At 29.6% G+C, this 16,470-nt stretch overlaps 1 protein-coding gene across 1 annotated transcript in view; it reads left to right on the forward strand.

Annotated features, from left to right (window-relative positions):
• LOC123266149 (bile salt export pump-like) overlaps positions 1-16,269 on the forward strand; it is a 19,055-nt gene extending 2,786 nt beyond the window's left edge. The window contains exons 4-11 of the mRNA XM_044730178.1: positions 2,721-2,846; positions 2,902-3,267; positions 5,214-5,400; positions 5,463-6,250; positions 9,530-9,768; positions 9,837-10,179; positions 12,427-12,629; positions 16,263-16,269. Of these exons, the coding sequence (XP_044586113.1) occupies positions 2,721-2,846; positions 2,902-3,267; positions 5,214-5,400; positions 5,463-6,250; positions 9,530-9,768; positions 9,837-10,179; positions 12,427-12,629; positions 16,263-16,269 (2,259 nt within the window). The remainder of the gene's footprint in view (positions 1-2,720; positions 2,847-2,901; positions 3,268-5,213; positions 5,401-5,462; positions 6,251-9,529; positions 9,769-9,836; positions 10,180-12,426; positions 12,630-16,262) is intronic.
• The last annotated feature ends 201 nt before the right edge of the window (positions 16,270-16,470 follow it).

Raw genomic sequence — 16,470 nt, forward strand, 5'->3', positions numbered from 1 at the left:
GGAAGCGAGATACAGTCAACTTATATTAATTCTGCGATAAGAAATTTTATTTTATTAAATAATTATTATAATATTTTATTAAATTTCATCTATTATATTTTGTTATTAATAAAAAAAATACTTTATGAGATATTATGATAATTAATTAAGGTAAAAGCCCCAATTATTGACGGGGGTCTAAATATTGACACCCTAAATTATTTTTAAATATATTTAATTATCTGTAATAAGAATAACGATCAAATAAATTTTTATTAAATTCTAATTAATTAAAAAATTGAAAAAAATTACTCAGTTAAAAATATTAAATACTAATTATTAAAAAAAAAATAAAAGCACCAGTTCATCAAACCAGCTTACGAGCGTCTATTTTCTTAACAACTTTGGTTAGAAAAGGATTTTTTTAACTGCCGAGTTTAAATTAATTTTTTCATGTAATTATATGGTCTATTTTTTTTTTAATTAACAATATATGAAATATTTATAAAATTAAATAATCGAAATTAATTGTATGCTTTATAATATTTAAATAATGGGAGTCAATAACTAGTTCATAATTTTCATGGTGAATCCCATATTGACAGCCAGTCGACAGTGCTATGAGGCCTTTTTTTTTAAGTATAAAATACGTTACGCGATTATATTCAAGGCTTTTTACTGTCAAATAACTCGGCGTGTTTTGGTGTTAAATAAGTTTTAAAATAAGTTTTTGAATAAATTGTTATATTTTTAATAATAATTAATCATTCATGGAAATTATTATTAATTAACTTTAATAATATTGATTACTTAATATCAAGTTTTGATAAATAAGAATATAACCAAATGATTCGATGCTTGCGCAGTAGGGGCGTCAATAATTGGGGCTAAGGTATGTCAATATTTAGATCAATCAGTTTTTTAACCCGTCAATAATTGGTGTATCCAGATCATCTATTTAATTATTTAAAATTAATTAGTAAATATTACTGATTATCATTTTAAAAAAAGAAATTGATTGGTTAAAACATTACTTAAGACATTACCACAAACAAAATTCAACGATATTTATATTTGATTGCTTAAAAAAAATGAAATCATAACTTCGTCTCTTATAGCGTCAATAATTGGGGCTTTTACCTTATTAGTATTTATAAAAGCAAAGAAAAGTTAAAATCGACAAAAGACGACGTCCAAAATACATAACTCGTTGCTATAATGTTTTCAACTATTGCGAACAAATAAGAGCACATAATTATCTTTGCAGTACACATAGTTGATATTTAAAGTATTAAAAAATAATTAAAATATTAAAAATGAGGTAAATTTCGGGTTGTAAAAATTTATTACTCAATTAATGAAAATGAAGATTACTTTGAAAATTCGGTTAAATAATAGATATTTGAAAAAATTATTTGTCGTTAGTCTTTTATTAATACCAATAATTAATTATCATAATATCTCATAAAGTAATTTTTTTATTAATAACAAAATATAATAGATGAAATTTATTGAAAAATAAAATTTACTATCGCAGAATTAGTATAAGTTGACTGTATCTCGCTTCCCGGGCAAGTTTGAGTGAGAGCGCGCATGCACAGTAGTCACTTGACGCGCATTGTTATAAAAAATTAATTATCTAAAAATCTATAAGAGATATTGAAAAACTATCTTAATAAAAAATTTTCATTTTATAACAATGAAAACTTCTGTAAAAAAAAAATTCATTTTTAAAGTCCCTTTTGCCAAAAATTCACTTTAAACAATTAAATTATTAATAACTTTTGAATGCATAAACTTACAAAAAAATTACTTGCAGATTCGTAATCTACGTATCAAAAAACATAAAGAACACTCTTTAACCCTCATTAGACGAAAATTGCAAATCACATCCCAGTACGGCGAGTGGACTATTTTGGATATTTCACTTGTATCTTTGAGATATCATCCTTCAGTATCGTTTTTTTGTTTTATCTCCTTGAAAAAAATACAAATTTCCTTCATTGGAGGTCCTCTCAGTAGTTACCTTATACATACGTCGAGGTCTACTTCATAATTTCCTCCTGTAAGATTTCGGAGAGAAGTTCTTACTTTACCAGAGCACAGTTTTCTGACCTCGGCGCAGATAAATAAATGATTGTGTCTCTGGTTCTACTATATATATATCCTGCAATTAGTGTTACGGTAACTCTTTTTGTGTGCCTTTTCGTAATTACCGCACCTGAGGCGGGTCTGAATTTTTTTCATTCAGCCGTCAATAGATGGATCGTTTCAAAAAAGTCATACATCTGACTGAAAGAGGACTCCATTAACTTTTTATTGTTGTTGTTGGTTTGCAAATTGTTAAAGTGTTGTAAGTTTGTATTAAGATATTCAGCTATTTGACTTGATTCTGCTTTATTCCAAATTAAAGTAGGGAAATTCTCACAATTCATTTCCTTCAGCGCCTTCATCCAGTCCTTGCTCCATTTTGAAGGATTGCCATTTAAAATGCTCCTGCATTTTTCTCTAAGACATTTCTTCAACCACCTGTACTCCTCCATGTTTAGGATATCCACTAAATAGTTGCTTGCTCTTTTCCTTGTCACAAATAGATAGCTTGATACGTCTGTTTCTGTCGTCCACAAATATTCCGGCATATTTCTGGCAACTTCAAGGGCCATCTTGTGAGCTTTGGCATAACAAGCGGTAAATAAAAAATTAATGTCATTTTATTTTATTAATAAGACTTTTTTTTGTAGATACTCAAAAATGTGTCCTTTGAAATTGAACGAGGGACAACAGTGGCTATTTTTGGACCTCAATGTTCTGGGAAGACAACTCTACTGTCTCTAATCCATCGATTTCATTTTCTGCAACGGGGAAAAGTATTCACAAGAAATAATTTTTAATAAATTATAAACTTATTAATTAAAATTGCAGATCAGCTTCAATGGAATGAATATCGAAGACATTGACCTGTCCTGGCTGCGAAAGCAAATTGGATTTGCCCAGCAGTGTCCTGTGCTTTTTGGCACCACGATTATGGAAAGCATCACCTGTCTCACTACTTGCAAGAGTCTTGACTGCGTACATGAAGTTGCTGAGATAGTAGGAATGCACTCACTGGTTTCAGAACTTCCATTGGAGTACAACACTCCGCTGACCTGGGATTTACAGGTTGACCAGAGACAGAGACTTGCGTTAGCCAGGGTTTTGTACCGCAAGCCTGAAGTTCTGATGATCGACGATTCACTGTCAGCTTTGTCTTCCATTGATGAAGAATTTATTTTTGATCATTTAAAACGGGTATATAATTTGTTTCTCTTGATCTCTTAATTTTTTACTCAATTTAACTATTTAAATAAGATGTTGGAATAAGAATGCAACGCCACTTGTTGGTAATTTATTAAACTATTTAACTGAACAGGTTTTGGAGTAGGGTTGTGTTGGCGCAACGAGCAAAATGTGTGTGCTGACACACGAGTTATAAGAATTTTATCCAATAAATCCATATATAAACTAGATTTAGCGTACGCGCGCAAGCGCGCGTCTGAATTTTGGTGTGGTATGATATATATTTTCATACTTACGATATATTTGACCAATCACGTTACGAATAGTTTGTTTCCTTGTGTATATTTATATATTTTTCATCTAAATTATACTATAGCTAGAACTAGAATTTAATTTGCAAGCGCGCGCCTGAATATAGAGTTTGCATATATTTTCATGCTTATGATATATTTGACCAATCACGTTACGAATAGTTTGCAACACATATTTTTCATCTTAATTTTATTATAGGAGAGTATATAATTTTAAATCAACAGTTATTGAAACTTGCAATTTTATTTTAATTAAAAAACATAAATTAACTCTGATAAATTAATAAGCATAATTTTTGAATTATAAACTTTAAGATAATTGGTTTTTTGAGAACATTTTATTTTTAACTTCCCGCCAAGAAAATCGGGAAGTTATTGTTTTCACCCCGTTTTTCAAAAATCGAGTTTTCATCAGATCTCGGCGTTTGAAGGTCACAGGAAGCTTCCCTGACTATCCCCGCGAGGTTGTCACTATGTCTGTATATATATATATATATATATATATATGTGTGTGTGTGTGTGCGTGTGTGACTATGTGACTCGCTTATAACTTTTGAACGACTGAACCGATCAGAACGTACTAAACGGCGTTCTAAAGAGTTCCCTCAAACTTAGATTTCCTGAGAATTTGAACCGATTCGGACCGATAGATTTTGAGAAATTTTGAAAAATCTCAAAAAAAATAAGAAAAAAATCATTTTTGAAGGTGGTTTTTTCGGAATATCTTTGAAACGGCTCTATCGATCAACTTCAAAAACTAATCCACCCTTAAGCTTGAAAAACCACGCCGATCGCCGCTAATCCGGTCAAAATCGGTTGATTTGTTCGAGAGATATCGTGAACGAAAGAAAACCGAAAAATGTGTTTTTTTGACATAACTTCGTCATTTCTTCTCGGATTGTTTTTGATGATATAGAATAATTTCAGAGCTTGAAAAAACGGCGTCGATCGCCGCCAAAAACGTGGAAATCGGTTGATTGATTCGAGAGATATCCTCGATAAAATATTTGGAAACAAGTGTTTTTTTAACATAACTCCGACATTTTTTGGAATAACTTTTAAACGGATGCACTGATCAATTTCAAAAACTAATCAACTATTAGCATGAAAAAATTACATCGATCGCCGTCAAGCCGGTCAAAATTGGTCAATTCGTTCAAGAAATATCATGAACGAAAGAAAACCAAAAAAAAGTGTTTTTTTTTTAATTACTTCAAATTTCCTAGTTTTATCAATTCCAACTTGAAGATTCTTCATGAAACTAAAAAAATTGCGTCAAATACTGCCAACCGCGTGAAAATTGGTTGATTCATTTAAAAGTTAGTGTGGTTTGAAAATTTATAAAATATTGTTCTATGATACTTCTATCAGACTTTTGAGCTCGAAGAGCTCAAAATAACACATAAATTGTATTTTTGAGCTCGAAGGGCTCAAAAACGTCATTAGTGCAGTTTTATGCACCTAGGTATGGAATTAGCGGGAAGTTGCACGGATGGCCTTCCGGGTCTACCGTTTTTCTAATTTTTTTAATTAGAATAAAATTGCAAGTGTCAAACAACTAGACCAGTATCAATAACTGAATCTTTTACCTTATATTAATTTTAAAGACTTAAAATAATTTAACAAATATTAATTTTTCACTTACAGGCTTATGACAAACTAACAATAATTATAGTGACAAACAATCCAAGAATTTTGAAAAAAGTTGACAAAATTTTATACTTAACTGATGGAAGAATAGAAGAGTTTAACAGCGTCGGGCAAATGGTTCAAGCGAATCCAGAAGTTGATAGTCTAATTATTGAAAAAGACGGAACGGTTGATAATTTTGAAGGTTTGTTTCTTAAAACAAAAATTTGGAAGCCTTTCTTATAAATAATAAACCTTTATAATTAGTTGAAACGATGGCAAAATGTCGGGACAAGCAGCCATCTTGTCCTCCAGTGTTTCCTCGGACGTCAAGTTTCTTCGGGCGAAGCTACCAGCAGCTCTTGCGGTCAGGCTTGGTGCAAATCGGGCGATCGGGAGCGTTTCTTCAAGTGCCTAATGTCTTAACTTACACCCTTGAAAACAGAACGATGGTGTTTAAAAATCTGATTAAATTTCTTCTAAGAGACAAGAGAAGATGGCTGCAATTACTGTTTGCGGGTCTTGCTTCAGTAATTCTGGGTTTTAATGCTCCTATGTACACTGTACTTTATGGAGAAACTTTGAGCTTAGTGGCGCTATTCGACACTTCTGAGCTTTTAAAACGGTACAAATTTTTCACGACTATGTTTTTCGCCGCTGGATTCGTCGCGAGTTTTTGTAAAATCGTCCAGGACTCGATGCTCAGTTTCGTGGAAAGCAAACTCACTACCAGGATTCGCAGAGAGACTTTCAGGAAAATTTTGCAGAAGAACATGGAGTGGTTTGATACCGAAGCGAGGACTATTTGCGAGATTGTCAGAGTTTTGAGAAAGCTTCCAGAAGCTCAGCAAGGCTGTGCCAGGAGATTAGTGTTTTTGATAGAAACTCTGGCCTCTGTTACCGTTAGTATCATCCTTTCGATGTTCTACAACTGGAAATTGGGTCTCGCTACCCTTTTTTTGACTCCTCTGACCCTTTTTATGCTACAATTCAACAAGCAATTGGTTACCGAACGCAATTATCATATTGCGACGAGTTTCAACAAAGCTAAAAAGGTTATAAATTTACTATTTTTTTTATAGCTGATATCTGACAATTTATATAAAGTTTTTCTATAGAAAAATTAAAAAAAATTCTATATTTATGAATTTTAAGTGCAATTTTTAAAAAATTGCTCATTTAATTATTAAATAAATATGATATTAAAGTTAGCAATAACTTTAATGAAAATTAAGTTAGCCGACATCTAAACATTTTTATTAAAAAAAATTATTACAAATTTTAAAAATGTCATTTGGAAAAAATTTGAAAAACTGTAAGTGCAATTATAAAAAAAAAAAATATTGCATTCAAGCGCGATTCAATTCATAATACATTAAATAAATTAAATTCATAATTTAAACAAAAAAAAATATGTCTAAAAAGCATGATGAGATAAATAATAATAATTACAAAACACGTTAAAAAGATTTCAGTTCTAAATTAATAAATAAAGCAAAATCGAAAAATCAAAAATGTCGGCTAGCTTTATTATTATATCGCTTGACCACTTTTTTTTTACAAACAAATTTGTTCCAAAAAATTGCATTTTTTAATTTTTAAAATTTTTACACATCAATTTTTTTGCTATAATCTATTTGTTGAAAAAATTTGTAAAATTATCAAATATCTACTAAATTAATTTTCATAAGTAAATGATATTAAAATTAGCAGTCATTTAATTATTTTTCAATTTTTTTTAACAAATAAATTTTAAAAAAATAGCATTTTTTATTTTTTTTTCTACATGTCAATTTTTTGCACGCCTCATAAGCGAAGCGTTGAGATAGTGCTCTACTCTCGACATTTCAAAAAAAGTAGTTTTCTTGAAACTGAAATTAATTTTTTTTTTACTTATGTCGCACTTACAGGATAATATCAGTGCTCTTATATCAACCCTCGCGGTTTTTGAAATACCGTAAATTTTCGGTATTAATGCGTTTACTGTAAATTTACCGTTATAATTCTGAAATAATCCACAGATTCGGTAGAATCTGGCGCCAAGTTCCGTTCAAATCTGCTGTAAACGGAGCGCCAGACTACCGACTGTATTTACTGTAAGCAGAACGGTATTTTGAGGTTGCGAAATTTTATTTAATTCTACGGTACTTTTTTTTCTAAATTGTATATTATAACAGTAATTCATACTTTATTTGACTGTTATTAATTAATTATATTCACTTATAACAATTAATCTACTTGAAATTATTAAATTTAATCAGCACAAACTATAGCAACGCAAAAATTTCGATCCTGACTTTTTTTTCGATGGGCAAAGTGATCTGCCACAGACTAAATAATTCGAGAATGCATAGTAATCCTTCATTAGATGGGAAACTACAGATAAAAATAGAAATTTCACAGCTTGCATCCACACCCGCCAGGGTGCGCTGGAATTATTTTTACATAAACTGTAGTTTCAAGGGGATAGTTTGCTATAAAAAATGCAACCAACGCGAGATTTAATTAAGTTGGTACCAATTGTGAATTTTTATTATAATTACAAAAAATACTAAAATCCGAACAAAAACAGTTTCACCGTAAAAAAAATCGCGCCAAGTCCACGTTCATAAGACTACTAAGAAAAAAAAAATTTGTTTTTTTCTTTACAAAAATATATAAAATAAAAAAATTAAAAAATCCAAGTAACCGATATGATTGTTTATGATTTTCGGAAATTAAAAAAAATTTTGTTATAAATTTAAAAATTAAGAAAAAATTTTGGAACGTACTTGGTGTGCGTCATTGTGTATTTCAATTTTTTAAATTTTGCAACCGCGCACACTAAATACGTTCCAAACTTTTTAATTTTTAAATTTGTAACAAAATTTTTAATTTCCGAAAATAATAAACAATCATATCGGTTACTTGGATTTTTAATTTTTATTTTATATATTTTTGTAAAGAAAAACAAATTTTTTTTTCTTAATAGTCTTATGAACGTGGACTTGGCGCGATTTTTTACAGTGAAACTGTTTTTGTTCGGATTTTAGTATTTTTGTAATTATAATAAAATTTACAATTGGTACCAACTTAATTAAATCTCGCGTTGGTTGCATTTTTTATAGCAAACTATCCCCTTTGAAACTACAGTTTATGTGTAAAAATACTCCAGCGCACCCTGGCGGGTGTGGATGCAAGCTGTGAAATTTCTATTTTTATCTGTAGTTTCATCTAATGAAGGATTACTATGCATTCTCGAGAATTATTTAGTCTGTGGCAGATCACTTTTGCCCATCGAAAAAAGTCAGGATCGAAATTTTTGCGTTGCTATAGTTTGTGCTGATTAAATTTAATAATTTCAAGTAGATTAATTGTTATAAGTGAATATAATTAATTAATAACAGTCAAATAAAAGTATGAATTACTGTTATAATATACAATTTAGAAAAAAGTACCGTAGAATTAAATAAAATTTTGCAACCTCAAAATACCGTTCTGCTTACAGTAAACACAGTCGGTAGTCTGGCGCTCCGTTTACAGCAGATTTGAACGGAACTTGGCGCCAGATTCTACCGAATCCGTGGATTTAGATCAATCAGTTTTTTAACCCGTCAATAATTGGTGTATCCAGATCATTTATTTAATTATTTAAAATTAATTAGTAAATATTACTGATTATCATTTTAAAAAAAGAAATTGATTGGTTAAAACATTACTTAAGACATTACCACAAACAATATTCAACGATATTTATATTTGATTGCTTAAAAAAAATGAAATCATAACTTCGTCTCTTATAGCGTCAATAATTGGGGCTTTTACCTTAGTAGAGTTTTCTGTTTTTTATTATTTTCGTTTTAATCAATTTTATTATGGAATATAAGATTATGAGGCGTGCACTTTTGGATTTCCCAAACTTTTCTCACCTTTTTGTTTGCCATAATTTATTTGTTAAAAAAATTGTTAAATATCTATGACATTAAAGTTAGCTGTCACTTGACCAATTTTTGATTTTATTTAACAATTAAATTAATTCTAAAAAATTATTTAAAAAAAATTGCATTTTCAATTTTTAAAAATTTCTGCATGTCAATTTTTTTTGCCATAATTCATTTGTTAACAAAAGTTCTAAAAATTATTAAATATCTGCTAAATTAATTTTCAATAAATATCTTCAAAATTAACTTTAACAAATAAAAACCAAAAATTGCCAGATGTAAAATTAAGCGTTTAATTAATACCACAAGTTAGAGGTTATAACGCACAAATAATTCATCAATTGCAACATAACCTCTGGCCTGTTAATTTATTGATAAACAATAAACTCAAACTTAATGTTTTAATTATCCCAGATGATAATTGAAGCAACGAGAAATGCCGAAGCAATAGCCGCATTAAATCTAGAGAGTAAATTTATAGACTTGGACGACGACGCTGATAATTTAATAACCAGTAACCAGAACAATGTTAAGCTACAGGCGTTTATTTATGGGTGCTGCGTTGCATTACCTCAATTTGCATACTCGGTCGCCGTATTTTATGGCGGATATATGCTAAACAGAAATGAAATTGATTCAACAACTGTTTTCAAGTAATTATTCCTTAAAAATAATTCTATACTACTTATAATTATAACCTATTATTTTTTTTTTTTTTTAGAGTTGCGGAAGCTATAATTCTAGGAACTTTATTAGTCGGCCATTTGGTATTGCCCATGGAGTCAATGTCCCATGAAATGAACCTGTCTTCTAATTTTGTAGACATTCTAGACGATTCTAAGGAAGTAAAAAGCGGGGTTAGGGTACCAGATTTGCAAGGAAGAATAACTTTCCAGCAAGTATCGTTTGTTCATTCTTATTACGCAGCAATTCCTAAGTTGTATGAAATGAATCTTTATATCAAACCTGGAGAACTTGTTGCTTTTGTCGGTAGATTGCACTCTGGAGTGTCTATACCTATTCAACTGTTGTTGGGGTTTTATAAAATAACTTCTGGAGACATTGTAAGCATTATTGTTTTCCCTAACCTCAAATTGGTTCTATAATTCTTGATATACCCCGACAAAATATCTTAAAAGAGATAACCCTAGACAAAATTCTCTAAATTAAAATAGATGAAATATGAAATATAAATAAGTGTAAAGTTAACTAAGTATCAAATTATCGCAAAAAATGTGGTCCCTGGATTCCTTATCGGTTAAAAAATTAAGGGGTATTCTAGTGTAGAATTTTGAAAAAATCGAAAAAATTTTTTTTCATATTTTTAAAAGTTTAGACATTTAAGAATATGCCATTAAAAGGATTTTTCAAAATCCCTATTATTTAATTAGAACTAGAATTTAATTTACGCGCGCAAGCCGCGCCTCATATTTATTTTCATGATATATTTATGTGTCGTTTATGTATATTATATTCGTTTTCAACCAATCAGAATGAGAATAAATATTTTCAACCAATCACATTACTAATAAATTGGTTTCACATACATTTCATCTCAATTTTATTATGGGACTAGTATACGTTGCGCGCGCAAGCGCGCGTGTGAATGTTAGTATGATATTATCTATATTTTCATGATTATGATATATTTGACCATATTTGACCAATCACGTTAGGAATAGTTTACTTACATGATATATTTTCATATTTTTCATCTAAATTATAAAAGTGGACTAGAATTTAATTTGCGCGCAAGCGCGCCTCATATTTCTTGTCATGATATATTTATGTGTCGTCTATATATATTATATTCACTTTCAACCAATCAGAATGAGAACATTTATTTTCAACCAATCACAACACGAATAAATCGGTTTCACATACATTTCATCTCAATTTTTATTATGGGACTAGAATTCAAATTTGCGCGCGCCTCATATTTATTGTCATGATATATTTATGTGTCGTTTATGTATATTATATTCACTTTCAACCAATCAGAATGAGAGTATTTATTTTCGACCAATCACAACACGAATAAATTGGTTTCTCATACATTTCATCTCAATTTTATTATGGGATACCTCCTTAAGGCGCGCGAAGCGAGCAATTTCAATTCCTAGTATCTTAAATAATTATTCAATTATTTAAGATATTTTGTCTATGTATTCAATTATAATTGAATGCATAGACAAAATATCTTAAATAATTGAATTTTTCAAATAAATAAATTTGAAAAAAATTATCGAATTTATTTTAATACTTATTAATATCATTTCAGCAAATATTCGTAGCACGGCTTTACAAAAACTGTAAATATTAGTTATCAAGTAACATTTGCCAACTATTACAAAAATTATCATGAATTAATTATCGCAAATACAACACAAGCTTGTTACCTTGTTGGGCCCTTCCCTGAATAAAAAAAGTATTGAAACAAAGAAAAAAGTATTAGATTGACTAGAAAACCAATACTTTTTTTTTCTTCTCAATACTTTTTTTTTAATCAGGATTTTATCATGGATTTTGTGTGTGTTTATTCGACATTATTAATTCTAAAAAGATAAATATTTATATATTTAAAAAGATTGGAAAATCCAAAAGTGCACGACTCATAATGCTCATTTAATTATGAAATATAAAAAAAAAAAAAAAAAACTTAAGTCGTTCAAAATTAATTGCCGAAAAAACAGCTGTAGTAGGAAGGTAGTGCACAAGCGCCCCTGGTGGAATAAAATGTACATAATATCTATAGATATAGATATATCACCATCCATGTTAATTTTTCATGGATATATATAGATATACAGTCTTGTAGTTTTCGTTTTTTATTAATTGTAATTAAACGACACTGAATTAATTAACCATTCGCATTCAGTGACCTACAATCGTCGATAAGAATTAAAAAAAAAAAAATTTAACTCAAATAATTGATTTTTTCACAAGTTACAGTGTTTCCGGGGTTTCATACATGACGGACAGGAAAATTTTTTGACCTATTTTGATGTTTTTTTTCCGTTTCTATTGCAGTAAATCAATTTTTAGAAAGTATGGAATTAATCTCCATTAAATTATCTCGACAATAATATGCAAAATATCTAGATTCCGTGAACTAACAAAGCTATAATACTAAAAATAGTTGCTAAAATGAGGCGAAAAATTTTTCGATCGTAAAGCACTCTCTGATGCTTCGCATCATGAGTCGTGCAATATTTTGTTGTAAGTGATATTTAATCTCGGGGATATTTTGTCGGGGTATCAAGAGTCCTGATACCCCTTAAACTAGGTTATATAAAAGTTATGCTTTGCAGTTTTTTGATGATCAGCAGCTGAATGATGTTAATATTAAGGAGCTGAGACGGCAAATAGGTCTCGTTGAAGGAGAGCCGAGGTTTTTTAATGACTCAATTGCTTACAATATTTCTTACGGTGGAAATCGTAAAATGTTGGCTAGCGAAATTATTGCTACTGCTAAAAAGTCGCATTGCATGACTTTATTTCTTCTTTGCCTAAAGTTAGTATTTCTTTCTTTTTTTTTCTTTTATTAATTAATAAAATATTATTATTTATTTATAATATTTTATTTATTAATTAAATAAGGTAAAAGCCCCAATCATTGACACTATAAGAGACAAAGTTATGATTTCATTTTTTTTAAATAATCAAATATCAATATCGTTGAATTTTGTTTGTGGTAATAATGTCTCAAAAAGTAATGTTTTTACTAATTAATTTCTTTTTTTAAAATGATAGTGATATTTACTAATTAATATTAAATAATTAAATAGACTATCCGGACACACCAATTATTGACAGGTTAAAAAACTGATTGTTCTAATTATTGACATACTTTTAATCCCAATTATTGACACCTTATACTGCGCATGCCTAGAATCATCTGCTTATTCTTATTTATCGAAACTTATTATTAAGTAATCAATTTTATTAAAGTTTATTAATAATAATTTCCATAAATGATTAATTACTATCAAGAATATAAAAATTAATTTATTGAATCAGAAGAGTTCAAACTCTTACAGTAAATTTTTAGATTAAAGTAAAAAAAAGGCGTGATAGCGCTGTCGAATGGCTGTCAATATGAGATTCAACTTAAAAATTATCAACTAGTTATTGACACCCATTGTTTAAATATTATAAAGCATACAATTAATTTCGATTATTCAATTTTATGAATTTTTTCATATATTGTTAATTAAAAAAAAATCATATAATTAGATGAAGAAATTAATTTAAACTCGGTATTTAAAAAATGCTTTTTCTAACCAAAGTTGTTAAGAAAATAGACGCTCGTAATCTGGTTTGATGAACTGGTGCTTTTATTTTTTTTTAATAATTAATATTTAATATTTTGAACTGAGTGATTTTTTTCAATTTTTTAATTAATTAAAATTTAATAAAAATTTATTTGATAGTTATTCTTATTACAGATAATTAAATATATTTAAAAAAAGTTCGGAAAATCCAAAAGTGCACGCCTCATAACGCTCATTCATTTTTTAAGAAAAAAATTAATTGTGCAATTGATTAAAAAAAAAAATTATAATTAAGTAATTTCTTACAGAGTATTTTTATTTTTAAATATCGGCGCCCTTTTTCTTGTCATATGCGCACGCATTCTAAAAAGTTTGGGAAATCCAAAAGTGCACGCCTCATAACGCTCATTCATTTTTAAGAAAAATAAATTTTGTAACTGATAAAAAAGAAAATTATAATTAAGTAATTTCTTACAGAGTATTTTTTTAATATCAGCGCCCTTTTTCTTGTTATATGCGCACGCAGTCTAAAAAATCTAGCTTTATCAAGTGGCGCCATTGTTTTACGTGACAAATAAGAAAAATTCGTTTGTCTTTGTACGGTTATATCGTAATAAATTTTAATGAAAATTCAATTTAAAAAATACGTAAACTAGGCTACTGATATGCAATACGGACCCAGCTCATCGCATTCGTAAACTAATAAAAAGGTCCGGTCTTGAAATATCAATTTGTTCGGGAGTAATCATTGCTACATCCAGAATGGGGTGACATCCGGACGTCTACGTAAACATTTTTTCAAAACGTTTTTTTTTTCAAAATAGCATCATGAAATGATTTTAGAAAGTAAAAGATGGTTTAATTTAAGTTTTTTCTCCGTGTACATCTACTTATATTATTGTTTAAGTGTAATATGGTTGTGATAGAGACATTTAAAGATCACAAAATTGCTTGACCTTGACGAGTCGAGTATAAAGCACAACCTCACGTGCTTCGCGCTATGAGGCGTGCAAAAATCTAGCTTGATCAAGTGGCGCCATAGTTCTCACGTGACAAATAAGAAAAGTTTGTTTGGCTTTGTGCGGTTGTATCGTAGTGAATTTGAATAAAAATTCAATTACAAAAAAAATACGTAAACTAGGTCACTGATATGAAATACAGACCCAGTTCATCGAATTCTTAAACTAATAAAAAAGGTCCGGTCTTGATATATCAATTTGTTCGGGAGTAATCGTTGGTACATCCAAAATGGGGTGACATCCGTAAATTTTTTTTCAAAACGTTTTGAAACGTTTTGATACCGTAACATGAAATGATTTTAGAAAGTAAAAGATGGTTTAATTAAAAATTTTTTTCGGTGTACATCTACTTATATCATTGTATAAGTGTAATATGGTTGTGATAGAGGCATTTAAAGATCACAAAATTGCTTGACCTTGACGAGTTGAGTATATATAAAGCACAACCTCACGCGCTTTCAGTGCGGCCATGAGGCGTGCAATAATTTAGGGGTGTCAATATTTAGACGCCTGTCAATAATTGGGGCTTTTACCTTTATTAATAAACTGAAAAATAAATTTTATTCATTCATTATTACAATTAGGGATACTATACAGGTACTAGATGATTCTGAAGTAATATTAATTCATAGACCAGTCAAAAAATAAAACTCTCTCTTGCTAGGAGCACTTGTGAGAGAGAAATCCATACAGATTCTCTCTCTTGTTTGCGACAATTTAAAAATGGGCGAGACTGAAGAAGCTCAGCAAGTAATTAAATAATTTTTTTAACCCCTTCGTAGGTAGCGATGTCTTCTTTCCGGAATCTAAGTTGTGGTCGCATCGGTGAGCGCTCCGCCGCCGTGTTAAAAACGTACGCGCTTCCTTAAGCTTTCAAATGTAAACTAATCCTGCACAGATTCGGTAGAAATCTGGCGCCAAGTTCCCGTTCCAAATCCGTTGTAAACGGAGTGCCAGACTACCGACTTTGTGTTTACTGCCTTAAGCAGAATCTTGGTTTTTGAGGTTACTTGCGAAATTTTATTTAATTCTACGGTACTTTTTTTTCCTAATTTGTTTATTATCTAAACAGTAATTCATAATTTATTTCCCCACCGTATTAATTAATTATATTCTCACTTTATAACAATTTATTTACTTAAAAATTATTAAATTTTGTCAAGCACATACTATATAGCTCGCTCACATTAAATTTCTCGATCCTGAAACTTTTTATGGAGAAAAGTCCGGCGCGCGCTTACAGACTAGATAAAATAAAAAAATGTGTAGGTAATCCTCCTATAGATACGCAACTTACAGTTAAAAAAGTAATTCGCGATAGCTTTACATTTACGGCCGCCAAGGGGTACACTGGAATTATATCTACATAAGGATTGTAGCTTTAAGGGGATAGTTTGCAGTAAAAAATGCTGCCAACGCGAGATTTAAGCTGGTACCAATTGTAAATTTTCATTATAATTACAAAAAATACTAAAATCCGAACAAAAACAGTTTCACAGTAACAGTTTCACGCCAAGTCCACGTTCATAAGACTATTAGGGAAAAAAAAATTTTTTTTTTCTTTACAAAAAGATACAAAATAAAAAAATAAAAAAATCCAAGTAACCGATATGATTGTTTATGATTTACCGGAAATTAAAAAGAAATCTTATTGTAAAATTTAAAAATTAAAAGAAATTTTAGAACTTACTTGGTGTGCGTCATTGTGTATTTCAATTATTTAAGTACACCAAGTCCTAGTAAATAGATTTTACGAATTTCATTAAAAGTAAAATATTTTGCAACCACGCACACTAAATACGTTCTAAAATTTTTGGTAATTTTTAAATTTACAATAAGATTTTTTAATTTCAGAGCCTAATAAAGCTATCATATCGGTTACTTGATTTTTAATTTTTTTATTTTGTATCTTTTTGTAAAGAAAAAAAACAACTCCACGCTTAAATCGAAGATTTTCAAAAATCGAGGAGATTATTGGTGTTTTCACCCCGTTTTTCCCATCGAGTTTTCATCAGATCTCGACGTTTCACGGTCCAGGTAGCTTCCTGACTATCCCCGCGAG

The sequence above is a fragment of the Cotesia glomerata genome, linkage group LG5 (genome assembly GCF_020080835.1).
Source record: "Cotesia glomerata isolate CgM1 linkage group LG5, MPM_Cglom_v2.3, whole genome shotgun sequence".
Taxonomy (NCBI): domain Eukaryota; kingdom Metazoa; phylum Arthropoda; class Insecta; order Hymenoptera; family Braconidae; genus Cotesia; species Cotesia glomerata.